The sequence below is a fragment of the Sus scrofa genome, chromosome 12 (assembly GCF_054392235.1).
Source record: "Sus scrofa isolate SSC_HxYL_T2T_F1_AM1 chromosome 12, Sscrofa_HxYL_maternal_Yorkshire_Landrace_v2.0, whole genome shotgun sequence".
Lineage (NCBI taxonomy): Eukaryota > Metazoa > Chordata > Mammalia > Artiodactyla > Suidae > Sus > Sus scrofa.
The window spans coordinates 5473599-5498194 of NC_139394.1; the positions used below are offsets into that span (position 1 = coordinate 5473599).

The window sequence follows — 24596 nt, forward strand, 5'->3', positions numbered from 1 at the left end:
CGGCTCAGGGCCACTCGGTTCAGGCCAGGACGGTCTCCAGCCCTCTGTCAACCTCCCCCATGTCAGCAAGTCCCTGGTTCCCAACCCTCCCCTCCCCACCACTCCCCACTCCCCGCCTCCCCCGCCACCCCAGCAGAAAAACATTGCAACGCTCAGGAATGCACCTCTCTCTCTTTCGTTTTTAAAGGAATGCGTCGCTTTTATTTTCTGCTCTTAAAGCCAGAGACAGACAAACCCAAGCACATCCTAGGTGAAAACACCCTTTCGAACAGCCACACGCCCGACCTCTGGGGTTGGGAGCTGCCTGTCTTCCTCGCTCCGCTTCCTGTTTAACTTGGGGACGCTTAACTGGAACTCAACTCTTCCCTAAAACACTTTAAATCCAAAAAGACCAGCCAGGGGGACCCCCTGCCCTCGGGGTCCGGGCAGGCTTCCTGCTCTCCTCGGCACCTGCTGTTCTGGTGCCAGGGGACCCCGCCTCTAACGCACCCCCTCCCTCGTGCTTGGGGCTTCTGTGCCCCTATCTCGAAACGGCACCAACGAACCCAACAAACAACACAGGAACACGCCAACCTGCTGGCAGGACTAACCCAAACTCAGCCCTCTGGCAGCTGATGCCACTCTGCTCTCTCCCCAGATGTGGCCTCTTTCTTGGCAAGTGGGTGGGGAGGCCGGGGGGCAGCAGCCGGAGAGAGCCTCGGAGGCGGCGGGCCTCACACACTCTCAGCGGCAGAAACGCTCCAGCGCACACTGGCGGGGGGCCGGGGAGCTCTCGGTGGACGAGAAGTACGGGTGGGCAAGGGCGGCCTTGGCCGAGATCCGCCGGCTGGGGTCGTACTGCAGGAGTTGCTGCACAGGAAGGAGGAGGAGGCAAGAGATGGGGTCCGGGGGTGACCAGACGGGAGAGGAATGGCCCGCCCAGGGTCCAGCTGGAGGGCCCCAAGCCCCAGAGCAGCTGCCTTCAAGCCCGGAACTGACCGAAGCCACTACCTCCCAGCTCGAGAGCCAGTGCTGGACACTCCCGGAATCTGGGGACAAAGACTCTGTCCTGGTCCAGCCCTGCCAAGTCACCTGCTTCTCCTACAGGTCCCCAAGGCCGAGTCCGTCTCTCCCCTTCCTGACAGAGGTTCCCAGGCTCTCACCTAAGTCTAGTTGAGACAGACTTCTCTCTAGGCGTCTGGAAGAGGGGCCAGACCTGCCTGGGGAGCACACTTGAGGGCAGGATAGAAACTCAAAATCCCTAATCCCGGCCAGGCTGTGGAAGGGCCTCGTGCCTTGGAGCCGCCAGGCTGGGAGCTGAGAGCCTTGGCTGGAAGTGCAGGCGGTCCTGCTGGCCCTGGACGGGGAGCCAAACACAGCCCTCTGGAAAGCTGGGCACACAGCCTGAACTTGACCTGGCTGCCCCGCCTTCCTCTGACCCAAGGACACATGCTGAGTCTTTGGGGAAAAGAAGGGACGGTTCTGCCCGAGGCCCCCTGGGCAGCCTGGCCTGGGCCAGCCCAAGGGGTCAGGATGGTGCCACAGGAGGAGTGGGTGAGGCCTGTGGCCAGAGCCTAGGCAGCGGGGAGCAGCCTCATGTGAAGAGTAACCGCCGTGGAAGGTCCTGTGGGGATGCCCAGGACGGGGGAGGTGTGGGCCCTGCCTGGGAACGCTTCCAGCTTAAGAGTGTCCCCAAGAAAAAAAATTACCAAAACACAAGGTGACAAAGGGCACGTGGCGCAGCATAAAAGCAAGGCTAACTAGAAGGGGGCAGTTCTAAAGGGGAAGATGAACAGGGCGCTTATCCTGGGAGAGGCCTGCACGTGGAACAGGCTGCCTGCATGGGGACGAGCCAGCCGTGTGCAGGGGTCAAAAAAGAGACCAGCGTGGACTCAGAAGGAGCCCAGGTTACGTAAGCGGCTGGGTGACGAGGGGACACGTTAGCAGCAGCTGGCGCTCGGAGGTCTTACTTGCCCTCTGCCGTCTCCCTGGACCTACCGTGAGCAGGTCCCTGCCCTCTGGCTCCAGGCTGGGCACGATCTCCTCCAGCCCCTTCCTGGTCCACTTGGGGAAGCTGCCCTTATAGTCAGGCAGCTGGGTGACTCCCGGCCACATGGCTTCACTGGGTGTCCCCAGGGTCCGAAAGATACGAAAGAGCTGGTCAATCTCAGAGTCGCCAGGAAACAGGGCTCTGCGGGTCACCTGGGATGAGGGAGGGAGAAGGCGTGGGGTCTCTTTGCTTGTCGTACAGGGTCCAGGACCAGGAAAGAGGCCTGACCTGGGGGGGTGCCTTCAAGACTCTCTTTCCCAGGGCTGGGCCCCGAGTTCTGGCCTTCTCAGGAAAAAGGCCTGCTGCCTCAGACCTTCCGCCAGTCCCAAACACCCGTTAAGTCTCCTCTAATAGGAGACTCAGAGCACCCCCCCCCCGCCCCCCGCCCCGGGAGGACCCTGCCTGTGGCCTCTCTGTGGCCATGTTTGTCCCTCTCTCTACCATCTCTGCAAAGATGCAGCCAATGCTCCAGACATCCACAGCCGTCGAGTAGAACTTGCAGCCCAGGAGGATCTCGGGGGCCCGATACCAGAGTGTCACCACCTGCGGGGCCAAGAAAACCGCCACCAGTCAGGGTGGCCGAGGGCCCTGGTGACATCCGCCTTCTCCAGACCCTGTCCCACGGTACCTCATGGGTGTAGGTGCGTAGGGGCACCCCGAAGGCTCGGGCCAGCCCGAAGTCAGCCAGCTTGATGGCCCCCAACTCACTGATGAGCAGATTCTGGGGCTTCAGGTCTCGGTGGATGACCCGATGCGAGTGGCAGAAGTTCACCCCCTGCAGCAGCTGGAAGAGGTAGCTCTGGAACAGCGGGCGTGAGAAAGAGCCGGCTGAGCGGACGCAGGGCTGGCTGAGCGGGGCCTGGCTGGTCTTCCCCCCCGACCTCCCGCCCGGGGTACCTTGACCAAGTGCAGGGGGAGCTCGGAGGCTGGGGTGGCGTCCATGTACTTCTTCAGGTCCTGGCTGAGGAACTCAAACACCAGGTAAAGCTTCTTCTCGCTGTGCACCACGTCTAGCAGCCTGGCCGGGGGACGCCCGTCAGCGCGTGGCTGCCAGCCGGGCGGGGACAGGCCCCCTTCCCACTCCTTCCCCGCCGCACCTGACGATGTTGGGGTGCTTAAGCTCTTTGAGCAGGGAGATCTCTCTGATGGCGGTGCTCGGGACCCCTTCGGTCTCCCTGGAGGAGAGGAGGGCACCGCAGTGGGGGCCAGAGCAGAGAAGGGTGCCTCTGTCCCGGAGGGGGTGTCACCTGTGTTCCCAATTCCCTAAGGATAGCGCAACCCCGGCCACAGGGCGCTGTGCTCCTGGCCACTTGCTCGTCACCCCCAGGGGTCCAACGTGGAAGGGCTGTACCTCCGTAGCCGCCCCCCTTGTAACCGGGAGTTGAACATAAAACCCTGAAGTGAGGGACAGGCAGGGGGAGCTCCTGGGGCTGAGGGTCACCCCCGGACGAGGGGGTCTCGGCGGCCGTCCCAGCACTCACAGATCCAGCCTGATCTTCTTGAGGGCCACAAGCTGCCCCGTCTCCTTGTTCTTGGCCTTGTACACCACCCCATAGGTGCCCTCGCCAATCTTCTCCACCTTCTGGAACACGTCCATGGCCGCAGAGCCGCCCTGGAAACAGACGGCGCCTGGGGCCTTCGCCCCCACGCCCAGCACCCCACTGCCTCTCCAGCCTCCACGGCCCCCCGGCCCAGGGCCCCCCATGCTGCGGCCTGTGGCCCCCAGGGCTCACCCTGCTCTGCCTGCCAGGCCGCCCTGGCCTCAGCCCGGCGCCCACCCCGACCCCAGCCCATCCCTGGGGTCCTGGCTTGGAGCGAGGCCGCCCCTGGTCCAGCCCCGGCAGGACAGGAACCCCCAGGCCCCAGGAGGCAGCCGCCCCGAGCCGGCTACGGAGCGCGAGCGGGCCCAAACCTCTCGGCCCCAGCCCCGGCCCCGGGCCCTGCCCGGCCAGGCCTGAGCCTGCGGAGGCAGAAGGTTGCCCAGAGGGGCCGCCCAGGTGGGCCGGGGTCAGCTTGGGGCAGAGGTCAGGGGTCAGGAAGAGCTTCTGAAGCCACAGTCCGGCCCTAGGCCGCACGGCCAGGGTGAGCGGCTGGGCCCGGCCTGTTTGGAGGACACTCAGCCTCCTGGGAGGGTAGAACCTTGGCAAGAGCGGCCCCCCGGCGTCCTGGGACCCCCACCTGGGCCCTGGCACCCCCCAGGGCCCTCCCCTCAGGCGCCCAGCCCAGAATTCACCAGAAACCCTGCGCTCCTGCAGCCTCACTGCGGGCAGGCAGCCGGCTCCGAGGCTCCCCCTCCTGGCCCCTGCTGGCGCTGCACCATGTGCACACACGGCTGGGCCACCACCAGGCTTTATTCACAAGGACCTTCTGGAAGCCTCCAGGACAGCACAGGAAGCCCAGCCCCCGGCACCCCAGAGCCCGGCCTTCTGCGGTGGGGAGGGGTGGTCAGGCTTCAGAGTCTCACACCCCAGGCTCTGGGACAGTTCCGATTAGCAACCCCGCCTCTCTTCTCTCCGGCCCCAGAAAAGGTCATCTCTCCAGGGAAGCTTCTGCATCTTCTCCGCAGCACAGCTGGATCGCAGTCTTGCCAGGAGCTGCCCCCCGCTTTTTTTTTTCCCTACTGGCCTCCGTCCCTCTCTTGCAGGTACTGCCTCTGCTCCCGGATGGCTTGTTCTAACAGAGGTAGATTCATTCCTTCCACGCAAGTCAGCACCCGGGCCTTCACCACGGAGCCTCCACCTGAAAAACACAGACAACAGGAGACAGGTACCCGCCGTGTCGGCACACACTCTGCAGAGGCATTCCAGCCGTTTCTCCTCGACTGGTTTCCCCGTCCTGAGTCTGACCGCGCAGGTATGAAAGATGGATTAAGGGATGTTGGTTTGGTTTTGTTTTTGTCTTTTTGCCTTGTCTAGGGCCACTCCCACAGCACATGGAGGTTCCCAGGCTAAGGGTCTAATCGGAGCTGTAGCCACCGGCCTACACCAGAGCCCCAGCAACTCGGGACCTGAGCCGAGTCTGCGACCTACACCACAGCTCACGGCAACGCTGGATCTTTAACCCCCTGAGCAAGGCCAGGGATTGCACCCGCAACCTCATGGTTCCTAGTCGGATTCGTAACCACTGAGCCACGACGGGAACTCCAAGGGATGTTGGTAAATTGGCCTGCCTCGGCCTCAGAACTGCGGGCCCACCATGCTCTGCAGGCACATGCCTGGAACTTAGGAGCTTGGAAATTCCACTTCTCCAGGGAGGAGGCTCAGAAAAGTGGACCCTCTGCTTCCCTCTGTTGTCATCTTCACTCCTGCCAGCTTCTCTGGAGGTCCCAAATGCCCGGAGCTGAGGAGAGGTCTCAACGACCAGCCTAGTTCTCCATCTGCACCAAGGGAAGGTCCCCTTGGAATCCCAGGGCACACTGGCATTAGAAATTGGGGTAGGGAGTTCCCGTCATGGTGCAGCGGAAATGAATCTGACTAGGAACCATGAGGACGAAGTTTCAATCCCTGGCCTCGCTCAGTGGGTTAAGATCCGGCGTTGCCGTGAGCTGTGGTGTAGGTTGCAGACGCCGCTCGGATCCCGCGTTGCCGTGGCTCTGGCGTAGCCGGTGGGTGCAGCTACGACTGAACCCCTAGCCTGGGAACTTCCCACATGCTGCCAGTAAAGCCCTAAAAAGACAGAAAAAAAAAAAAAAAAAGAAAGAAAGAAAAAAGAAAAGAAGTTGGAGCAGTTGTTCCCACTGTGGTGCAATGGAATTGGCAGCCTCTTGGGAACCCTGGGACGCAGGTTCAATCCCTGGCCCAGCACAGTGGGTTAAAGATTGGGCATTGCCGCAACTGCAGCTCAGATCCGATCTCTGGCCCAAGAACTCCATCTACCACAGGGTGGCAAAGAAAGAAAGAAAAGAAAGAAAGAAAGAAAAGAAAGAAAGAAAAAACGAAAGAAAGGAAGGAAGGAAGGAAGAAAGAAAGGAAGAAAGAAAGAAAGAAATTAGGGCAAAGAGTACCCCACATGCAATCCATCCAAGGGGAGAGCCTCACCTTACAGGGGAAAGTCATTCTGCCCTGAACAGGGGGCTGGGGGCGCTTCTAACGTGCTGTGGTGACCTGACGGAAAGCTTATCAAAGATCAGGTGACACCAAACGGGAAAGACTTCTGTGGTTTTGCCCTAATAGGTTGTTATTCTGGGTTTGGTTCTCTGGGCACGTCAACGAGTAGACTCAATGTTCTATTTTCTTTTGATGCCCTTGTGAGATAGAAGCTCACTCTGATCCAAGCCTCCCTTCTGTCGTGGCGCAGCGGAAACGAATCCAACTAGGAACCATGAGGTTGCGGGTTCGATCCCTGGCCTCGCTCAGTGGGTTAACGATCCGGCGTTGCCGTGGGCTGTGGTGTAGGTTGCAGATGCGGCTCAGATCTGGTGTGACTGTGGCTGTGGTGTAGGCCAGCAGCAACGGCTCCGATTCAACCCATAGCCTGGGAACTTCCATATGCCATGGATTCAGCCCTAAAAAAAAAAAGAGAGAGAGAGAGGGAGAGCAAAAAAACCCCACAAAAGACAAAAAATAATACCTAGATTATCTATACGGACCATCAACAAACAGGGTATCTGCCTAAACTTCACTTGGCGCTGAAATGCCTAGACCTCTTCCTTTTTCTCTTCTTTTGGGCTGTGCCCCATGGCATACAGAAGTTCCTGGGCCAGGGATGAGACCTGCCTCACAGCAGTAACCAGAGACACAAGCGTGACAATGTCAGACCCTTAACCTGCTGAGCCACCAGAGAACGCCAGCCGAGACCTTTGCTTGTGACACACGTGGCCGTAAATAGTTTGCACAGAGCATCCGCCTGGGTTTAGGACAACACGGAGAGCAAGGACGAATATCAAAGTGCTCTAGTTAACCATTTAAAAACCTCAACATAGGGGCGTTCCTGCTCTGGCCCAGCGGGTTAAAGATCGGACCCAGGTTGCTGAGGCGCCCTGTTTGGTCCCCGGCCAGGTGCAGTGGCTTAATGACTCAGCGTTGCCATGGCTGTGGCTCAGATTCAAATCCTGGCCCAGGAACCTCCGTGTGCCACAGGTGTGCCCCCCGGCCCCCCAAAAATCTCAAAGTAGGAGCACAGGTCACATGTTTCCAAACTTCCTGTATGAAGATTTTCTTAGTTCTTGGACTTAATTGTGCAGAACTCTCCTTACAGTGTTGCCTATCAGCTCTTTCCTCTGAGCTGGAGATAAGACGTGTGAATTTCCCCCCCATGAACGCAGAAAAGTTATTTACAATGGAAGTGAGCTTTAGAAATAGGATTATCACAGGGGCAAACCAGGCGAATCCCTTAGTCCGTCTTTGAAAGGTCTCCGTAGGAGTTCCTGTGGTGGGCACCTGACTAGTATCCATGAGGACGTGGGTTCGATCCCTGGCCTCGCTCAGTGAGTTAAGGATCCAGTGTTGCTGTGAGCTGTGGTTGTAGGTCGCAGACATGGCTCGCATCCCACGTTGCTGTGGCTGTGGTGTAGGCCGGCAGCTGTAGCTCAGATTGGATCCCTAGCCTGGGAACCTCTGTATGCCGCAGGTACAGTGCTAAGAAGACGGAAAAAAAAAGAGAGAGGAAAAAGTCTGTGTAAAAGGACTAAGAGAACAGCATTTGAAGAGCACTTCAGGGGAGAGAGAAAGGACTGTACGAACGAGCCTTTGTACCTGCAAGGCTAGATCGAGAAACTGCAGCAGAGGAGGAGCTGATGCAAAAGCAGCCGGAATGCAGTGGGTCGAGGTGTGAGCCAGAGGTAAGGAAGGGGTGATATGGGGCCCGGACCGTCTTTCGGGGAGTTTGTGAGAGGAGGCTCATCCCTGGGCAGGGATCCAGAGCCGGGGTTGACATTATTTTTGCTGCTCCTGTTTTACCTTAGAAGAGGCTTGAGCGCTTTATATGCTGGGAGGCAAGAACCAGGGGTAACTTCCCTTCCTGCATATAAAGGTTAAGGATTCAGCGGAGACAGCAAAGTCCCTGCGGGAGGGTGACTGGCCACACGTGTTGCAGCACAGGGGCTGTGCCTAGGGCAGGAGGGACCCTCTTCCCTCCCAGCCTGCAGCAAAGGAGGACTGGGGGGTGAGGATGCATTTTCCAGGAGAGACTGCTGCTCTGGCCTCAGTTTTACCCGGGATGTAGGCAGGAGGGGATGAGTGTGAACACCCTGCGTGACAGGTGTGTGACAGGTGCACGTCTGAAATAGCTCTGTTGCAGACGGGGGAGAGGGGACTGGCCAGACCCGGGGCAGGAGTTCTAGGCAAGCCTGGAGGGCCCTGAGGAGAGAAGAGAGCTTGCAGCTGTTGTGCTAGGAAGCCCCGGAGCTTTGGGGCCTTTCTCCGTCCACAGCTGGGTGGGACCGGAAAGGGTGCAGGTTTAGCCCGCGAGGAGTGTTGGATGGCGAGGGCTTGGAACTTCTGCCAGGAAAGTGGTTGACACGACAGCGAGGTCCAGCTGGAGCGGGGAGAAGGGGGGAAAACCCAGCAGGTCAAAGTCTTTGGGTCCCGCTGGGTGACACAGCAGAGAGCAGAAAGACACTGAAGATGGAGCCGCCTAGTTTCAAGCGGCAGAGGCGGGGCCGTTCTGGGCCTGTGGGAGGCGGCAGTGGGGCAGAGGTGGGCGTTGGCAGAACTGGGAGCAGTGGGGCAGAGGTGGGCATTGTGTGCGGTGACAAACCCGCGGAACCAGTAGGATTATGGCCCCACCTCAGGTTCTCTGATGTGCTTGAGGCTCCTGGTGGGGGGCGGCGGGGGGCAGGTTTCATTGCAAGGCCCAGAGGAGGCTAGAGCATAAGAAGGGGCTTTAAGACAGAGGAGCAAAGGTTCGAGAAGACACAACAGGACCCAGTGGTCAGGGGGACGAAAAGCAGAACAGGTGGGATTTATGGAGAGCGGAGCTCTGGGGCAGCCTCCCACTGCAGGCAAGGAACCTTCAGCCTGGGACTTCACGTGGCCCCGGCAGCAGAGCTGGGGAGAGGCTGTGCCCCACCCGTTAATCCCCGGACTGGAAGCGTAGGGCGTAGGGCTGGCGTTTCTTTGCTTTGTGGGCAGAAATGCCAGAGAGACGATTTGAAGTGGCTTTTGTCCACTGTCAGAACTGCCAACCTTGCCATAGGGCAAGATCTGGGTCTGGCTGACCTCTGCGTCACCACAGGACTTAAGACCTAGCCAGGGGCCTGACATGCCACCTCCAGCTGGAGTTAAAGTTCGCACCACCCCCGCCCTCCCCTCCTCGCCAGCAGCGCTCTTGCCTTGTGTCAGTCACGAATGATGGGCATGTGGTCCTCAGAAATTAGGAACAGAGCGGAAAAATTGAACAGAGAAAAAAGTTACAGGCTGTGATGAAAACAATGAGAAGTGGTGAACTCGCCAGAGCCTGGGAAGAACGCGGCTGGGGCTGAGGCTTGATCACCAAGGTTTTGTTTTGTTTTTTGTTTTTTGTTTTTGGCAAGAATACTTCAGGGTGGAACCCTCTGTGCTCTTCGGGTGCATCACACCAGAGTCACCTGATTATCGCTCTGCTTTTTGAAATGTTGGATTGATCGGACAGGCCCGATGCCAGCCAGCTTCACCAAATGATTTTATCAGCTGGTGATTGATGGCTGTTGCTGGATGTATGATGTCCTTAGGGCTTTTAAAGTGGTGACTTTAGAATTTAATGATTTCTCCTGCGTGTATTTACTGAGATTCTTCTCTAAAGAACTTTCCCTCGTCCGAGCTTTTGGTTTCCCTGAAATACAATCCACTCAGAAAAAAGCAGGAGAGACTCGAGGGCAGAAGGAGCAGGTTTAATGCATCCGGAGGAAGCAATCAGCTAATTCCAGGTCACAGTTTTCCAATAAATGGCATTTAAAAGAAAAAAAATGGGAGTTCCACGGTGGCTAAGCGGGTGGAGGAGCCAGCGTTGTCACTGCTGTGGCGCAGGTTCAATCCCTGGCCCGGGGACTTCCAAATGCTGTGGGTGCAGCCAAAAGGAGAAAAAGAAAGAAGACAGAACCATTGTAGAGACTGTGTATGACCCAAAGTCAACGTATAGACTCGGCCTCCTGCTTTTATTCATGTATGTATTTATTTATTTATTTATTTTGTCTTTTTGCCATTTCTTGGGCCGCTCCTGCGGCATATGGAGGTTCCCAGGCTAGGGGTCCAGTCGGAGCTGTAGCCACAGGCCTATGCCAGAGCCACAGCAACGTGGGATCCGAGTCTGCAACCTACACCACAGCTCACGGCAACGCCGGATCCTTAACCCACTGAAGCAAGGGCAGGGACCGAACCCGCAACCTCATGGTTCCTAGTCAGATTCGTTAACCACTGCGCCACGATGGGAACTCCCATGTATTTATTGATTGATTTTTTTAGGGCCGCTCCCGAGGCACATGGAAGTTCCCGAGGTTGAATAGGAGTTACAGCCACCGGCCTACACCACAGTCACAGCCACACCAGCTCTAAGCCACATCTGCAACCTGCCCCACAGCTCACGGCAACGCTGGATCCTTCACCCACTGAGCGAGGCCAGGGATCGAACCTGCCGCCTCATGGTTCCTAGTCGGATCTGTTTCCAATGCACCACGACGATGGGAACTCCTGCCTCCTGCTTTTAAATGAACCCAAACTGTAAAAAGCCGTTTGGGGTGGAGGAGGGGAATGGACATGACGGGGCACGTGTTAGGATACACAAGGAACAGGCATCAGGTCTGTTGCGTGTGACTGTGATGACGTTAGAGACACACGCTGAGGAATTTACAGGCTCGGGAGATGAGGTCAGACGTGCCCTGAAACACACCCGCAAAACAGGGCGGAGGATGGGGGCAGTGACGTCACAGAAGAGAGGGATGTGGATCGCTGCCAAGTCCCGGGGCCGGGTACAGGCGGGCTCCTGGGTACTGCCGTTCTCCTTCTGGGCACGCTTGATTTGAAGGCATTAAATTTTAAAAAATCGTGTGGGTTGAATTTATACCTTTCAAGCCCTCTCTGTATTTGCCATCAGGTCTTTGAGTTCCAGATCCTGGGCAGTCAGCGTCCAGGAGCTGCCAGGACACTGTCCGGGCCAGGAGGGCAGAGGGGAGCTGCAGGTGGTTTGGGCTGCGGTGCAGAGTAAATAATTTATTTAAGGGCCTTTGGGCGCACTTCCAGCCCTCCCTCTGCAACTCCTCTCAAATCAATTATGAGAGCAGGGACTCTGAGCTCAAAGGCGTTAGCCCGAATAAAGATTAACTTCTATTAAATGAAATGTAATTAAAGTCAGCCCGATTTAATTACTTCTTGTTCAAGTGTATTTCATCCCAGTTAAAAACAACTCCTGCAGCTGTTAGAAAATAAGCTGGTAACAAAAATCAAGAAACATAAATGTTTGTCTCTAACGGAGCAAAATTCCACTTTTAGGATTAATATTTGCGGGAATTCCCGCTATGGCACAGTGGAAACAGATCTGACGAGCATCCACGAGGATGTAGGTTTGCTCCCTGGCCTCGTGCAGGGAGCTCAGATCCCTGCGGCTGTGGCTGTGGGGTAGGCCGGCAGCTGCAGCTCCAATTCGACCCCTAGCCTGGGAACTTCTATATGCCTCAGGTGTGGCCCTAAAAACCAAAAAAAAAAAAAAAAAAAGCTAATAAAAGTATAAGGAATCCTACAATCTCATGACTCAGAAATAATTAGTTACAACATTTTGGTAAATAATATTTCAAATTTTTACGTGTATAAACAAATCTAATAAAAATGAAATCACAGGACTGCTTTTTCTTAGTATGATACTGTGAACATCTTTTCATGCCCATCAGTATAAATTTACAACTTTTTTCTTTCTTTTCTTTTCTTTTTTTTTTATGGCTGCACCCACAACATATGAAAGTTCTGAGCCAGGGACTGAATCAAAGCTGCAGCTTTGGCAATAACACATCCTTCAACCCACTGTATGGGGCTGGGGAGCAAACCCACACTCTGCAGCGATCAAGCTGCTGCAATTAGTTTTTTTGCTTGTTTGTTTGTTTTTTAAGGGCCGCAGGTGCACCACATGGAAGTACCCAGGCTAGGGGTTTAATCAGAGCACAGCTGCCAGCCTACACCACAGCCACAGCAACTCAGGATCTGTGGCGTGTCTGTGACCTACACCACAGTTCACGGCAACGCCGGATCCTTAACCCACTGAATGAGGCCAGGGATTGAGCCCGTGTCCTCATGGATACTGTTCTGGTTCGTTACTGGTGAGCCACGACGGGAACTCCTGACTACCGAGGTTTTAAAGAGCAACCTTCAGGAGTTCCCGTCGTAGCACAGCGGAAACGAATCCAACTAGGAACCATGATATTTCGGGTTCTATCCCTGGCCTTGCTCAGAGGGTTAGGGATCTGGCGTTGCTGTGAGCTGTGGTTTAGCTTGCAGATGCAGCTCAGATCTGGTGTTGCTGTGGCTCTGGCATAGGCCAGCAGCTGTAGCTCTGATTAGACCCCTAGCCTGGGAACTCCATATGCCATGGGGGTGGCCCTAGAAAAGGCAAAAAGACCAAAAAAAAAAAAAAGAAAGAAAGAAAAGAAAGGAGATTAATAGTTGGTTTTCTCCCACTTCCCTATGGCAGGTCCACCACGAGCACAATCACTTCTGGTTCCTAGGAGCCCTGGACTCACTGGGAGGATTTGGAAGGAATCAGAACCCCGAGGAGGCACTCCTGTTGGGCCAGAAGCCAGGCCCAGGCACCCAAAACACTACCCCAGTCAGGCCCCAGAGTAAAAAGGGGCGCGAGGCCACCGCTTACCCTCCTGGCGCTCCAGCTCCCCCAGCACAGTGTAGAGGGAGCCGACCTGGGCTTGGAACGGTTCCACCAACTCGGTACAGACGAGGATCCGGTGCTGGTCAGACCGGTGCTGAGCCATCAGGGTCACTCGGGACTGGGTCAGGTCGTAGCTGCACAACCTGGAGGTCAAGGTAAGCATGATCATTTCTTTTCATTTTTTTGTGGGGGGGGGGGCGCAGGCCCATGGTATGCAGAGGTTCCCAGGCAAGGGACAGAACCCAAGCCACAGCAGTGACAGTGCTGAGTCCTTAAGCCACAGAGCCACCAGGGAGCTCCAGCACAATCATTTCTATCCATGGACAGAACCACCACAAAGCTCAAAAGGTTCTGAGGGCGTTCCCGTCGTGGCGCAGCAGAAACAAATCCGACTAGGAACCATGAGGTTGCAGGTTCGATCCCTGGCCTTGCTCAATGGGTTAAGGATCTGGCATGGCTGTGGCTGTGGCGTAGGCTGGTTGCTTAGCTCCTATTAGACCCCTTGCCCGGAAACCTCCATATGCCACAAAAGTGGCCCTAAAAAGCAAAAAAAAGGTTCTAAGGCCAAAAACATCCAGAGGAAAATGTTCACTCTCACTTGGACCAGAGACATTAAAACGGCAGCAACAGAAAACATGGTTTTAATGTATGTGACTGAGAAACAAATTACAGGCATTCAAAGGCACTTGCTCAGTGAGTGGCTACAAAAGTAGATACTGTCAGGATTCCTGTCATGGCTCTGGTAACGAACCCGACTAGGATCCATGAGGACGCAGGTTCAATCCCTGGCCTCACTCAGTGGGTTAAGAATCCAGCATTGCCATGAGCTCTGGTGTGGGTCGAAGATGTGGCTCAGATCTGGCGTGGCGGTGGCTGTGGTTGTGGCCAGCAACTACAGCTTCAATTCCACCCCTAGCCTGGGACCCTCCATATGCCGCAGGTGCGGCCCTCAAAAGCAAAAACCAAACCAAACCAAAGTAGGTGCTGTCTCACCACCACCCCCAAAAGTTCCCCTGTGCTCCTCTGAACCCACTCTCCCCATCTCCCACCCCAGGCAACTTCTGATCTGCTCTTGGTCTCCAGTGATGAGTCTGCCTACTCAAGCTTGTATGCTTCTCTGTGTAGCTTCCTTCACGCAGCATCATGCTTTTGAGACTCGTTTATGCAGCCAGGTAAATCAGTAGTTTGTTTCTTTTCCTTGCTCAGCAGCACTCTGCCAAGTGGATAAATGAATTTTCATTATCCATTCCCCTGGTTTGCTACCAGTTGGGTATTACGAATAAACTGGTATAAGGTTTGCATAGAAGCCTTTGAGCTGATATATGTTTTCACTTCTCTTGGGGAAAGACCCAAGTAGGATTTCTGGGTCATCTGGTCAGTCTGTTTAAAGGAAACGGCCAAACCGATTTTCAAAGAAGCTATGCCACCCTTCCCCCGAGCCATGTACAAGGCTTACGAGTCTTCCACTTCCTTGTCAGCATTTGATAGGATTGGTCTCTTGAATCTTAGCCACTCTACTGGATATGAAATTCTGTATCATGGTGGGGTTTTGTTTTGGGGTTTTTTGGTCCACACCCGAGGCATGTGGACCTTCCCAGGCCAGGGATCAAATCTGTGCCACAGCAGCAACCCAAGCTGCTGCAGTGACCACACCAGATTCTTAAACTGCTGTGCTGCTGGAGAACTCCCACTGTGGTTTTAATTGGCATTTCCCTAATGATGCGTGATGCTGGACACATCTTCATGTGCTTACCATCTGTGTATCTTCTTTAGCATCTGTTCGAATGCTTTACGCGTTTTAACAATAACTTGTCTTCTTATTATTGGATTCTTTTTTTTTCTTAATGTCTTTTTAGGGCTACACACTTGGCATATGGAACTTCCCAGGCTAGGGGTCCAATTGGAGCTACAGCTGCTGGCCTACACCACAGCCACAGCTACAGCAACGTGGGATCCGAGCCGTGTCTGCAACCTACACCACAGCTCACGGCGATGCCGGATCCTTAACCCACTCGGCGAGGCCAGGGATGGAACCTGCACCCACATGGATACTAGTTGGGTTTGTTACTGGTGAGCCACAGCAGGAACTCCTTGATTATGACCTGAGCCCCTGCAGTCAGGTTCGTACCCCACATGCCACAGCAGGCACTCCCTTAATGGTATCTTTTGATGAGAAGCTTCTAATTGTATTGAAATGCAGTTTATTCATGATTTTTCTATTATGGTTTTTGCTTTCTGTGACTACGTCTTTGTCTAGCTCAATGCTGTGCAGATTTTCTCCTGTTTTCTTTTGAACATTTTGTAGTTTTAGCTTATGCATCTATGGTCCAGTTTGAATTTTTTTGGGGGGTATGCTATGGGGTAGGGATCAAGGGGTTTTTTTGTGGTTTTTTTTTGCTCTTTCTTGGGCTGCTCCTGCAGCATATGGAGGTTCCCAGGCTAGGGGTCGAATTGGAGCTGTAGCTGCCAGCCTACGCCAGAACCACAGCAACTCGGGACCAGAGCCGCGTCTGCAACCTACACCACAGCTCACGGCAACGCTGGATCGTTAACCCATTGAGCAAGGGCAGGGACCGAACCTGCAACCTCATCGTTCCTAGTCGGATTTGTTAACCACTGCACCATGATGGGAACTCCCTCAAGGGGGTTTTTTACCCCCACAAAAACAGTAGGAGTAGGGAGCTCCCTGGTAGCCTAGGCTGGTGGATAGGACTCAGTGCTTTCACTGCTGTGGCCCAGGTTCAGTTCCCGGTCTGGGACCTGAGATCCCACATCAAGCTGCTGCGCAATGTGGCCAAAGAATGAAGAAATAAAGAATGAAAAGGGTACTAGTAGTGGTTCTAGAACCACTTGTTGAAATGATCATTCTTGCCCCACTCCATGACGCCGATGTCTCTCTCTCTGTTGACAAGCAGTGTGTTTTGGTTACGTAAATCGAATGTGATTCAATCACGGTATTTTGATGTGATTTGATTATGGTACATCTAGGCAAGGAAATAAAATGAATCTACTCCAAGTGATAATACCGGAGTTCCTGCTATGGCACAGCAGGTTAAGGATCCAGCGTTGCCGCAGCTATGACGTAGGTCGTAGCTGTGGCTCAGATTCAGTCCCTGGCCTGGGAACTTCCAGCCAAAAAAGAAAAGCAATTAAAAATAAAGATGTAAAGTGATGATATAGATCTACGCATCTGGCATGGAACGAGGTCTCGCGCACCCGGGTAAATGTGTCAATGGTACCACAGCGTGAGATGAGAGGATCCCATCGAGGATAAACTAGCGCCCCACGGATGTACAGTCGTGCCTTCCAGGCGCTCCCGTGATCCTCTTCTCCTGGTGTCCGCACCCCCGTGTGGACCCCCTCGACCCTGACTGGCGCGAACCTGGACTGACTTCCGCGTTCAGGTCGTTGACCGCATGGCTTTCTCTTTGCTGTCTCTGTTGCATCAGTCACTCTGGGGAAGGCCATGGGGCCACGGTGTCTAGACCCTCAAGTAACCGGACGGGAAAATCTACACGGTGAGGCACGGAGCCTTTGTGACGACAGGCCACACGCCGCTCCCACACCTGCGAGTCACCTAGACGCAGACCCTTCAGGCCCAGACCAGCCGGCAGGTGCTGGCAGCCCTGGCTGATGTCTTGACTGTAATCTAAAAAGTGAGTCCGAGTGGCGTCCCCACTGCGGCGCGGCAGAAACGAATCTGATGAGGATCCGCTTGGTTGCAAGTGCATCCCTGGACTCGCTCAGTGGGTTAAGGATCTCGAGGTGCCGTGAGCTGTGGGGTAGCCAGGCAGCTGCAGCTCCAATTCAACCCCTCCCCAGCTAAGCCACTCCCAAACTCCTAACCCACAGTTAGTAGGAAAAAATAAGCATTTGTTGTCATTTTAAGCTACTAAATTTTGGAGTGATTTGTTACACAGCAGTATGTGACTATCACAGTATATACGGATATACATATGTTGTGTGTACACCCACCCACCCACATCTACACATAAACATACAGAAACACACGAAAAAGCATGTAATCACCAAAAGGCTAGCAGTAGGTGGTTGTCCAGACAGTGGGATTCCAAGTGATTTTTGCTCACTTACGGATTGCCTAGTTTTTTTACAGTGAATATGTATTAATTTTTTTAGCATTCTTTACATAATTAGATGAAATTATAAATGAAATTATAAGATGATTTTAAAATAATTTTGAAAATGTATACTTTAAAGTAAAACATAGGAGTTCCCGTCGTGGCGCAGTGGTTAACGAATCCGACTAGGAACCATGAGGTTGCGGGTTCGGTCCCTGCCCTTGCTCAGTGGGTTAACGATCCGGCGTTGCCGTGAGCTGTGGTGTAGGTTGCAGACGCGGCTCGGATCCCGCGTTGCTGTGGCTCTGGCGTAGGCCGGTGGCTGCAGCTCCGATTCAACCCCTAGCCTGGGAACCTCCATATGCCGCGGGAGCGGTCCAAGAAATAGCAACAACAACAACAACAACAACAACAAAACAAAAGACAAAAAATAAATAAATAAAAATAAATAAATAAAAATTTAAAAAAATAAATAAATAAAGTAAAACATAAATCTAAAATATAAAAAGACCATTAAAATCATTTTTGAAAATAATTACAAATATGTACATTAAAAATAATTTTTTAGGAGTTCCCCTTTTGGCTCAGTGGGTTAAGGATCCGGAATTGCCACAAGCTGGTGTGCAGGTCACAGATGCGCCAGGGCTGTGGCATAAGCCCCAGCTGGAGCTCTGATTTGACATCTAGCCTGAGAGCTTCCATATGCCACAGGTGCAACTCTAAAATGAAAATAATAATAATTTTTTACATTTTTAGTTTTCACTTTTTTTTAGGGCCGCACCTGCAGCATATGGAGGTTCCCAGGCTAGGGGTCTAGTCGGAGCTACAGCTGCCAGGCCTACATCACAGTCACAGCAATGCCAGATCCGAGCCACGTCTGCTACCTACACCACAGCTCACGGCAACGCCGGATCCTTAACCCACTGAGCAAGGCCAGAGATCGAACCCTCAACCTCATGGTTCCTAGTCGGATTTGTTTCCATTGCGCCACAATGGGAACTCCTAAAATTTTTAGTTTTAAAAAAGAAAGTTTTCATTTTTTTTTTTTTAAAACATCCTCCCAGCGTGTGAAAAAAACGATCTTACCTGCCAAAAGTTCTCAGTGTGTTCCCATCAGGAACGTGGCCGGCACTAACTTCCCAGGGAAAGTAATAGATCCCAGGTTGGGGCAGCATCCGTGCTCCTGAAACGAAATAGCTGAGATGGATTTCTGAAGATTTCTGACAAACCAAGCCCACCCAAGGTGGAGATTAACAGACACCTGAGACCAGCAACGTCCCAAAAGCTAGTTCCGGGAGGAGGTATGTTAAAATTTTTAAAGATTTTTTGGATAGGTTAAGCGCTCACACACTTTAAAAAACAAAGCAACACACAAAAGATCTACGTGGAAATGTACCTTTCCTGCTCCCCCTTCTATGTGGCCCATTCCCTCCCTGAGCCCCTGAAGCAGGGGTCGGAATGGCAGACGGTGACGTGTGATGTTTGCCGCAGCGTCTCAGTTCTGCCATCATAGGATGAAAACTCTCAGACAGCACATCACGAGGGAGAGGCCTTTATTCCCTTCAGCCTTTATTTACAAAAACAGTGATGTCTGGCCTGGCCTGTGCTGATGCTTGCCGACTCCCGCTCTGGAGGAGACCATCGTCATACATTGCTGTCGTTTCATTATGCGGACAAACCAATATGAGTACACAGGTATACAGACTGCTCTTGGCTTTTTTCTCATATATATATAATCCTGGGTAAGATCCTTGCGGAAATCTGACGACAGAGCTTTAGTCCAGAGGTTTAATATAAATTCACATCTTGCACAATTGTTTGCAATATCCCCTAAAGAGGAGGCTCCCTGGGCTGTGTTGTTGGCCAATGTTCCACAGTCATGTCAGTATTTTGTGCCTGGACAAGTTTGGCCAGCACAGTGCAAAAGCAGCTGGCCAAGTCCCAGTCCTCTTCCTGTAAGTACAGATGTCTCTAATTGCTGTGACCCAGGAGCAGAGCTGTCTGGTCACGAAAGACAGCCCCCTATTCATCTCTGGCATGAGAGAGAAGCAAAAAACAAAACCCCCAAAACAGCCAAGAGAAGAAAAAATACGGTGGTTCCTGATTTGGAAAATGAGGATAATCCCATCCAATCTAGCAAAATGCTGAAACTGTAGAATCTTTCTTTCTTTTTTTTTTGGTCTTTTCTGGGGCCACACTCGCGGCATATGGAGGTTCCCGGCTAGGGGTCTAATTGGAGCTGTAGCTGCCAGCCTATGCCAAAACCACATCAACGCGGGATCCGAGCCATGTCTGTGACCTACACCACAGCTCACAGCAACGCCGGATCCTTAACCCACTGAGCAAGGCTAGGGATCGAACCCGCAACCTTATGGTTCCTAGTCGGATTCGTTAACCACTAAGCCATGATAGGAACTCCTAGAATCTTTTTAAAAGTAATTTTCTACTCTCAAGTTATACAAGCTAAGCTAAAAGGAACTAGGTCATTACATTTATTTTTATTTTACAAATCACCATGAATCTAGCCACAGCAACCAGAGAAGAAAAAGAAGTAAAAGGAATCCAAATTGGAAAAGAGGTAAAACTATCACTGTTTGCAAATGATATGATACTAAGAAAACCCTAAAGACAGAACCAGAAAACTGGTGTCTTTGCCAAATTCATCATTGAATTTGGCAAAGTTGCAGGCTATAAAATTAATACCCAGAAATCAACTGCATTTCTTTATACTAATAATGGAAGATCAGAAAGAGAAATCAGAGAAACCATCCCATTTACAAGCACATCAAAACAAATACCTAGGAACAAACCTACCTAAAGAAACAAAAGACCTGTTCTCTGAAAACTGTAAGACACTGACAAAAGAAACCAAAGACAACACAAACAGAAAGACACACCATGCTCTTGGATTGGAAGAATCAATATTGTCAAAATGACTATACTACCCAAGGCAATCTGCAGATTCAGTGCAACCCCTATCAAATCACCAAAGACATTCTTCACAGAACTAGAACAGAATATTTTAAAATTTGTATGGAAACACACAAATAGCCAAAGCAATATTGAAAATGCAAAAAGAAAATGGAGGAATCAAGCTTCCTGACTTTAGGCAACACGACAAAGCCACAGTCGTCAAAACAATATGGTACTGGCACAAAAACAGAAATATAGACCAATGAAACAGGATAGAAAGCCCAGCTCTAAACCCAAGTACCTACAGGCAACTCATCTATGACAAAGGAGAACAGAACATACAGTGGAAGAAAGACAGCCTCTTCAATAAATGGTGCTGGAAAAACTGGAAAACTGGAAAGCAGAAGGCTCTTTGACATGAACCACAGCAACATCTTGTTTGATCCACCTCCTAGAATAATGACAATAAAGATACAAATAAACCAGGGGGCCCTAATCAACTTCAAAAGCTTTTGCACAGCAAAGGAAACCATTAAAAAAACCAAAAAGGGAGGAAATCTTTGCCAACGATGCAACAGACAAGGCCCTAATCTCCAAAATATACAAACAACTCATGCAGTTCAACAACAAAAAAACAAACTTGTACTACAGAACTTGACGAAACATTGTAAATCAACTATACTTTAATAATAATAATAATAAATTTTAGGAGTTCCCGTCTTGGCTCAGTGGTTAACGAATCCGACTAGGAACCATGAGGTTGCGGGTTTCATCCCTGCCCTTGCTCAGTGGGTTAAGGATCCGGCGTTGCCATGAGCTGTGGTGTAGGTTGCAGACGCGGCTCGGATCTGGCATTGCTGTGGCTCTGGTGTAGGCCGGTGGCTACAGCTCTGATTAGACCCCCAGCCTGGGAATCTCCATATGCCATGGGAGTAGCCCTAGAAATGGCAAAAAGACAAAAAGACAAAAAAAAAAAAAATTAAATCACCATGCAGTAGCATTGACTCTTTGGCAGGGGCAAAGAGGAACAAACCTACCTAAAGAAACAAAAGACCTGTTCTCTGAAAACTGTAAGACACTGACGAAAGAAACCAAAGACAACACAAACAGAAAGACACACCATGCTCTTGGATTGGAAGAATCAATATTGTCAAAATATTCTTTGTAAACTTTAACCTCAATTTTCTCTTCAAACAAAAGTTTCCATGTGTTTGCTTAAGACATCTCTGTTAAATCAGCACAGATGACTCAATAAATCATTACACATGTTATTGCACATTCAAGAAAATTTCTGACAGAGTTCCCGTTGTGGGTCAGTGGAAATGAATCTGACTAGCATCCATGAGGATGCAGGTTTGATCCCTGTCCCCACTCAGTGGGTTAAGGATCTGGCGTTGCTGTGGCTGTGGTGCAGGCCAGCGGCTGCAGCTCTGATTCAACCCCTGGCCTGGGAATCTCCATATGCCGAAGGTGTGGCCCTAAGGGAAAAAAAAAAAGTTTCCGAGAAGATTAATCAGGACAGGTTTCTCTTGTGGCTCAACTGGATTTCAAATACTGTCCTTAGCAGTCTGAGTAATGGTAAAACCTGAACCTCGAGACTTGTCCTTTTCATTCCCCAAGGCAAAAATATCCATTTCTGGAAGGAAAATCCATGGTATGAACAAGAAAAACCTGTGTGTGTGTGTGTGTGTGTGTGTGTGTGTGTGTGTGTGTGTGTGTTTGCTCTTTTTAGGGCTGCACCGGTGGCATATGGAGGTTCCAGGCTAGGGGTCTAATCAGAGCTACAGCTGCCAGCCTACACCACAGTCACAGCAACGCAGGATCCTTAACCCAGTGATCGAGGCTAGGGATCGAACTGGCACCCTCCTGGATACTACCTGCAACCTGCTGAGCCCCAGTGGGGACTCCCCAGGGGTCATTTTTGATGCGTCCTGTCCTGTCATCAATTTGTCAGCTCTACCTCAAAATATGTATCGATCTGCCCACTTCTCTCCATCACCACCACCTCAACGAGATACAAAACAAAACAAAACCCCAACTGCCACTTCTGAAAAGCTGGGAGCAAAAGCAGGTGCTGAACATGCTCTCTGCACACAGCACCACCAAAGGGGTGGGCAGACCACCTAAGCCACCCTTCTCGCCCAACCCGTGGGCCACCACTACCCTCACCCCAGCTCACCAACCCAAGGAGCAAGGGAAACGGTTGCTCATCTTCTGCAGGAAAGTGTTGTTGCAGCAAGGACCCCAGTAAAGCCTTGCCTGAATTTCTTGCCTGGCCTCCTATCAATTTCTTTCTTTCTCTCTCTCTCTCTCTTTTTTTTTTCCTGTCTTTTTAGGGCCACACCCGCAGCACATGGAGGTTCCCAGGCTAGGAGTCAAATCAGAGCTGCAGCTGCTGGCCTACACCACAGCCACAGCAACACCAGATCCAAGCCGTGTCTGCAACCTACACCACAGCTCACAGTAACGCCAAATGGTTTAACCCACTGAGAAGGGCCAGCTATGGAACCCACCTGCTCAAGAATACTAGTTGGGTTCGCTACCGCTGAGGTACAAGGAGAACTCCTTATCAATTTCTATAGATTAAGGAGTCCAAGAAGAACATAGTAACAGAGCCAGCTTTTTTGTTTGTTTGTCTTTTCTAGGGCCACACCCACTGCATATAGAGGTTCCCAGGCCAGGGGTCCAATCAGAGCTGTAACTGCCGGCCTATGCCAGAGCCACAGCAACACGGGATCCGAGCTGTGTCTGTCACCTACACCACAGCTCATGGCAATGCTGGATCCTTAACCTGCTGAGTGAGGCCAGGGATCAAACCCGAAACCTCATGGTTCCTAGTCGGATTCGTTAACCACTGAGCCACGACGAGAACTCCCAGAGCCAGCTTCTGACAAGAGGAAGACACGGTAGCCAAACAAATAGTTTAATGCCGGGGGTATTAACAACAACATCAGTTATCCATGACTTGCCCAGGTACATTGGAACCTGAGCCAAAAAGAACAATCGGTAATAATGTTTCTGTCTCTTTAAAATTTTGGTTTTTTAGGGCCGCACCTGCGGCATAGGGAGGTTCCCAGGCTAGGGGTCCAATCGGAGCTGTAGCTGTTGGCCTATGCCACAGCCACAGCAACTAGGGATCTGAGCCAAGTCTGGGACCTACACCACAGTTCACTGCAACAGACAACACCGGATCCTTAACCTGCTGAGCAAGGCCAGGGATCGATCCCGAGTCCTCATAGACACTAGTCTGGTTCACTAACTGCTGAGCCACGATGGGAACTCCAACTTTTTGTGTTTTATTCATCATAGATTTTCCTGCATTTTGACTTTTTTAAATGTCTTATTAAAATAACTACTAGTCTTTTTTTTTTTTTTTTTTGTCTTTTTGCTATTTCTTGGGCCGCTCCCGCGGCGTATGGAGGTTCCCAGGCTAGGGGTCCAATCGGAGCTGTAGCCACTGGCCTACACCAGAGCCACAGCAACGCGGGATCTGAGCCTCATCTGCAATCTACACCACAGCTCACGGCAACGCCGGATCGTTAACCCGCTGAGCAAGGGCAGGGATCGAACCCGCAACCTCATGGTTCCTAGTCGGATTCGTTCACCACTGCGCCACGACGGGAACTCCTAACTACTAATCTTGATTCGTTTTTTGGTGCTCCCTTTTGTCTGAGGTGAATGCCTCACTCACCGTACTTATTGCCAGGACTGTTACTAAAAACTGATGCAATAAGGAACAGCTTGCAAGTGTACAGTTTTTAATTTATTTTTATTTATTTTTTAAAGGGCATTAGTTATGTTGTTACAAAGGTAGATGAAAGATACAGATGTGTAGTGTGCCATTACCTGATCACCCTGGCATGAAGTCAAAAAGTAACTAAAATAAGCAAATCATTCAATAGCATGTTAAGTATTTTACTGAGCAATTCTTTAGGGATCAAAATAAAAAACCACGACTGGTTGACAGTGGCTGTTTCTGAGGATAGGCAACTTGAGCTTTTCATTACAAATCCTCCTACACTAGTTCTTTGATGACGACGATAATTGTGAAACAGAAAAGTCTGGATTCCAAGACCTGTGAACACACAGTTCTAAGTCTCACTCCAAGTCCACACCCACCCAGAAACGGTGGGTGGGGGGAAGCACCTGCAATTCCACACCCAGCTCCTCGCAGCCCTTGCCTCCGGCAGCAAAGATACCATTATCTTAACAAAAGACAGCTGGAGCCTCTCCCCGGTGCAACTTTGGACCCCGTCTTTTCCTTTTTTCCTCCAACCTTGGATAGTTTCGCGGAATCCTACGACCTCCCCCAGCAACTGCGCAAGGCCCACAGGCGCATCGCCCGCAGCCCTAGAGGTTCCGGCCACCGGCGTTTCCGGGGAGGCCTTTAGCGGACGGACCCCGAAGCGGCGGGGCGGGCAGGTCCCAAGGCGCAGGCGCAGTCCTCCTCCGACGCGGTGCCCCGCCCCTTCCCCGCCCGTCGCTAACCTGTCAGGGCGTCGGGGGGGCTTCACGTTGCCTCTTTCCGCCCAGCGTGATCACGTGACGGGTGAGGGGTTAGGTTACCGAGAGCTCCCGGCTTGTCCCCCCTCTGCAGTTTCTCGACCTTCTTCCGGGCACCCCCTTGCCCGGGGGCCGCTCTGAGGCTCCTCTCGCCGAGAGGCAGGGACTCACCCGCCCCGAGGCTCTCACTGGCGCCTCCTCCGCCTCGGCCGCGGCAGTCACGCGGCGCGGGAGAAAGGGCGGGCCCGGGCGGGCGGAGGCGAGCGGGGGCGGGGACTCGCGCCGTCCTG

General features: G+C 52.2%; 2 protein-coding genes across 8 annotated transcripts; both read right to left on the reverse strand.

Moving 5' to 3' along the window:
* Positions 1-173: 173 nt before the first annotated feature.
* On the reverse strand, positions 174-4324 carry CDK3 (cyclin dependent kinase 3). Of its 5 annotated transcripts, none has more exons than XM_084983787.1 (8): positions 4263-4324; positions 3511-3641; positions 3127-3204; positions 2927-3047; positions 2658-2828; positions 2471-2572; positions 1978-2181; positions 174-849 (listed from the first exon to the last, which is right to left on the reverse strand). In XM_084983787.1, the coding sequence occupies exons 2-8, from the start codon at positions 3624-3626 to the stop codon at positions 724-726; spliced, it is 918 nt and encodes a 305-aa protein (XP_084839913.1). In that variant the 5' UTR covers positions 3627-3641; positions 4263-4324; the 3' UTR covers positions 174-723. The 5 variants fall into 5 exon arrangements, with proteins under 5 accessions (XP_084839913.1, XP_003131249.1, XP_084839914.1 ...); XM_003131201.4 differs by having other exon boundaries at positions 3511-3665; XM_084983788.1 differs by lacking the exon at positions 3127-3204 and having other exon boundaries at positions 3511-3665.
* A 38-nt stretch (positions 4325-4362) lies between these two features.
* Positions 4363-24513, reverse strand: TEN1 (TEN1 subunit of CST complex). 3 transcript variants are annotated; one of them, XM_013979176.3, is made up of 5 exons: positions 24292-24513; positions 20146-20254; positions 17977-18073; positions 12797-12954; positions 4363-4768 (listed from the first exon to the last, which is right to left on the reverse strand). In XM_013979176.3, exons 3-5 carry the CDS (start codon positions 18063-18065, stop codon positions 4647-4649), a joined length of 369 nt encoding a protein of 122 aa, XP_013834630.1. In that variant the 5' UTR covers positions 18066-18073; positions 20146-20254; positions 24292-24513; the 3' UTR covers positions 4363-4646. The 3 variants fall into 3 exon arrangements, with proteins under 3 accessions (XP_013834630.1, XP_003131235.1, XP_005653925.1); XM_003131187.5 differs by lacking the exon at positions 20146-20254; XM_005653868.4 differs by lacking the exons at positions 20146-20254; positions 24292-24513 and adding an exon at positions 18287-18493.
* Positions 24514-24596: the final 83 nt, after the last annotated feature.

Bases quoted from the DNA above. Each gene is read 5' to 3' on its own strand.
- TEN1 (XM_005653868.4), bottom strand. From the start codon at position 18,401: ATGATGGCAGAACTGAGACGCTGCGGCAAACATCACACGTCACCGTCT. The intron at 18,074-18,286 runs GTACATTTCCAC...ATTTCGTTTCAG, and splicing joins TAGAAGGGGGAGCAGGAAAG to GAGCACGGATGCTGCCCCAA. The intron at 4,769-12,796 runs GTAAGCGGTGGC...TGTGTTTTTCAG, and splicing joins GGAGCTGGAGCGCCAGGAGG to GTGGAGGCTCCGTGGTGAAG.
- CDK3 (XM_013979160.3), bottom strand. From the start codon at position 3,734: ATGGGGGGCCCTGGGCCGGGGGGCCGTGGAGGCTGGAGAGGCAGTGGG. The intron at 2,573-2,657 runs GTACCGTGGGAC...TTGGCCCCGCAG, and splicing joins TACGCACCTACACCCATGAG to GTGGTGACACTCTGGTATCG. The intron at 850-1,977 runs GTAGGTCCAGGG...CTTCCTGTGCAG, and splicing joins AGGGCAGGGACCTGCTCACG to CAACTCCTGCAGTACGACCC.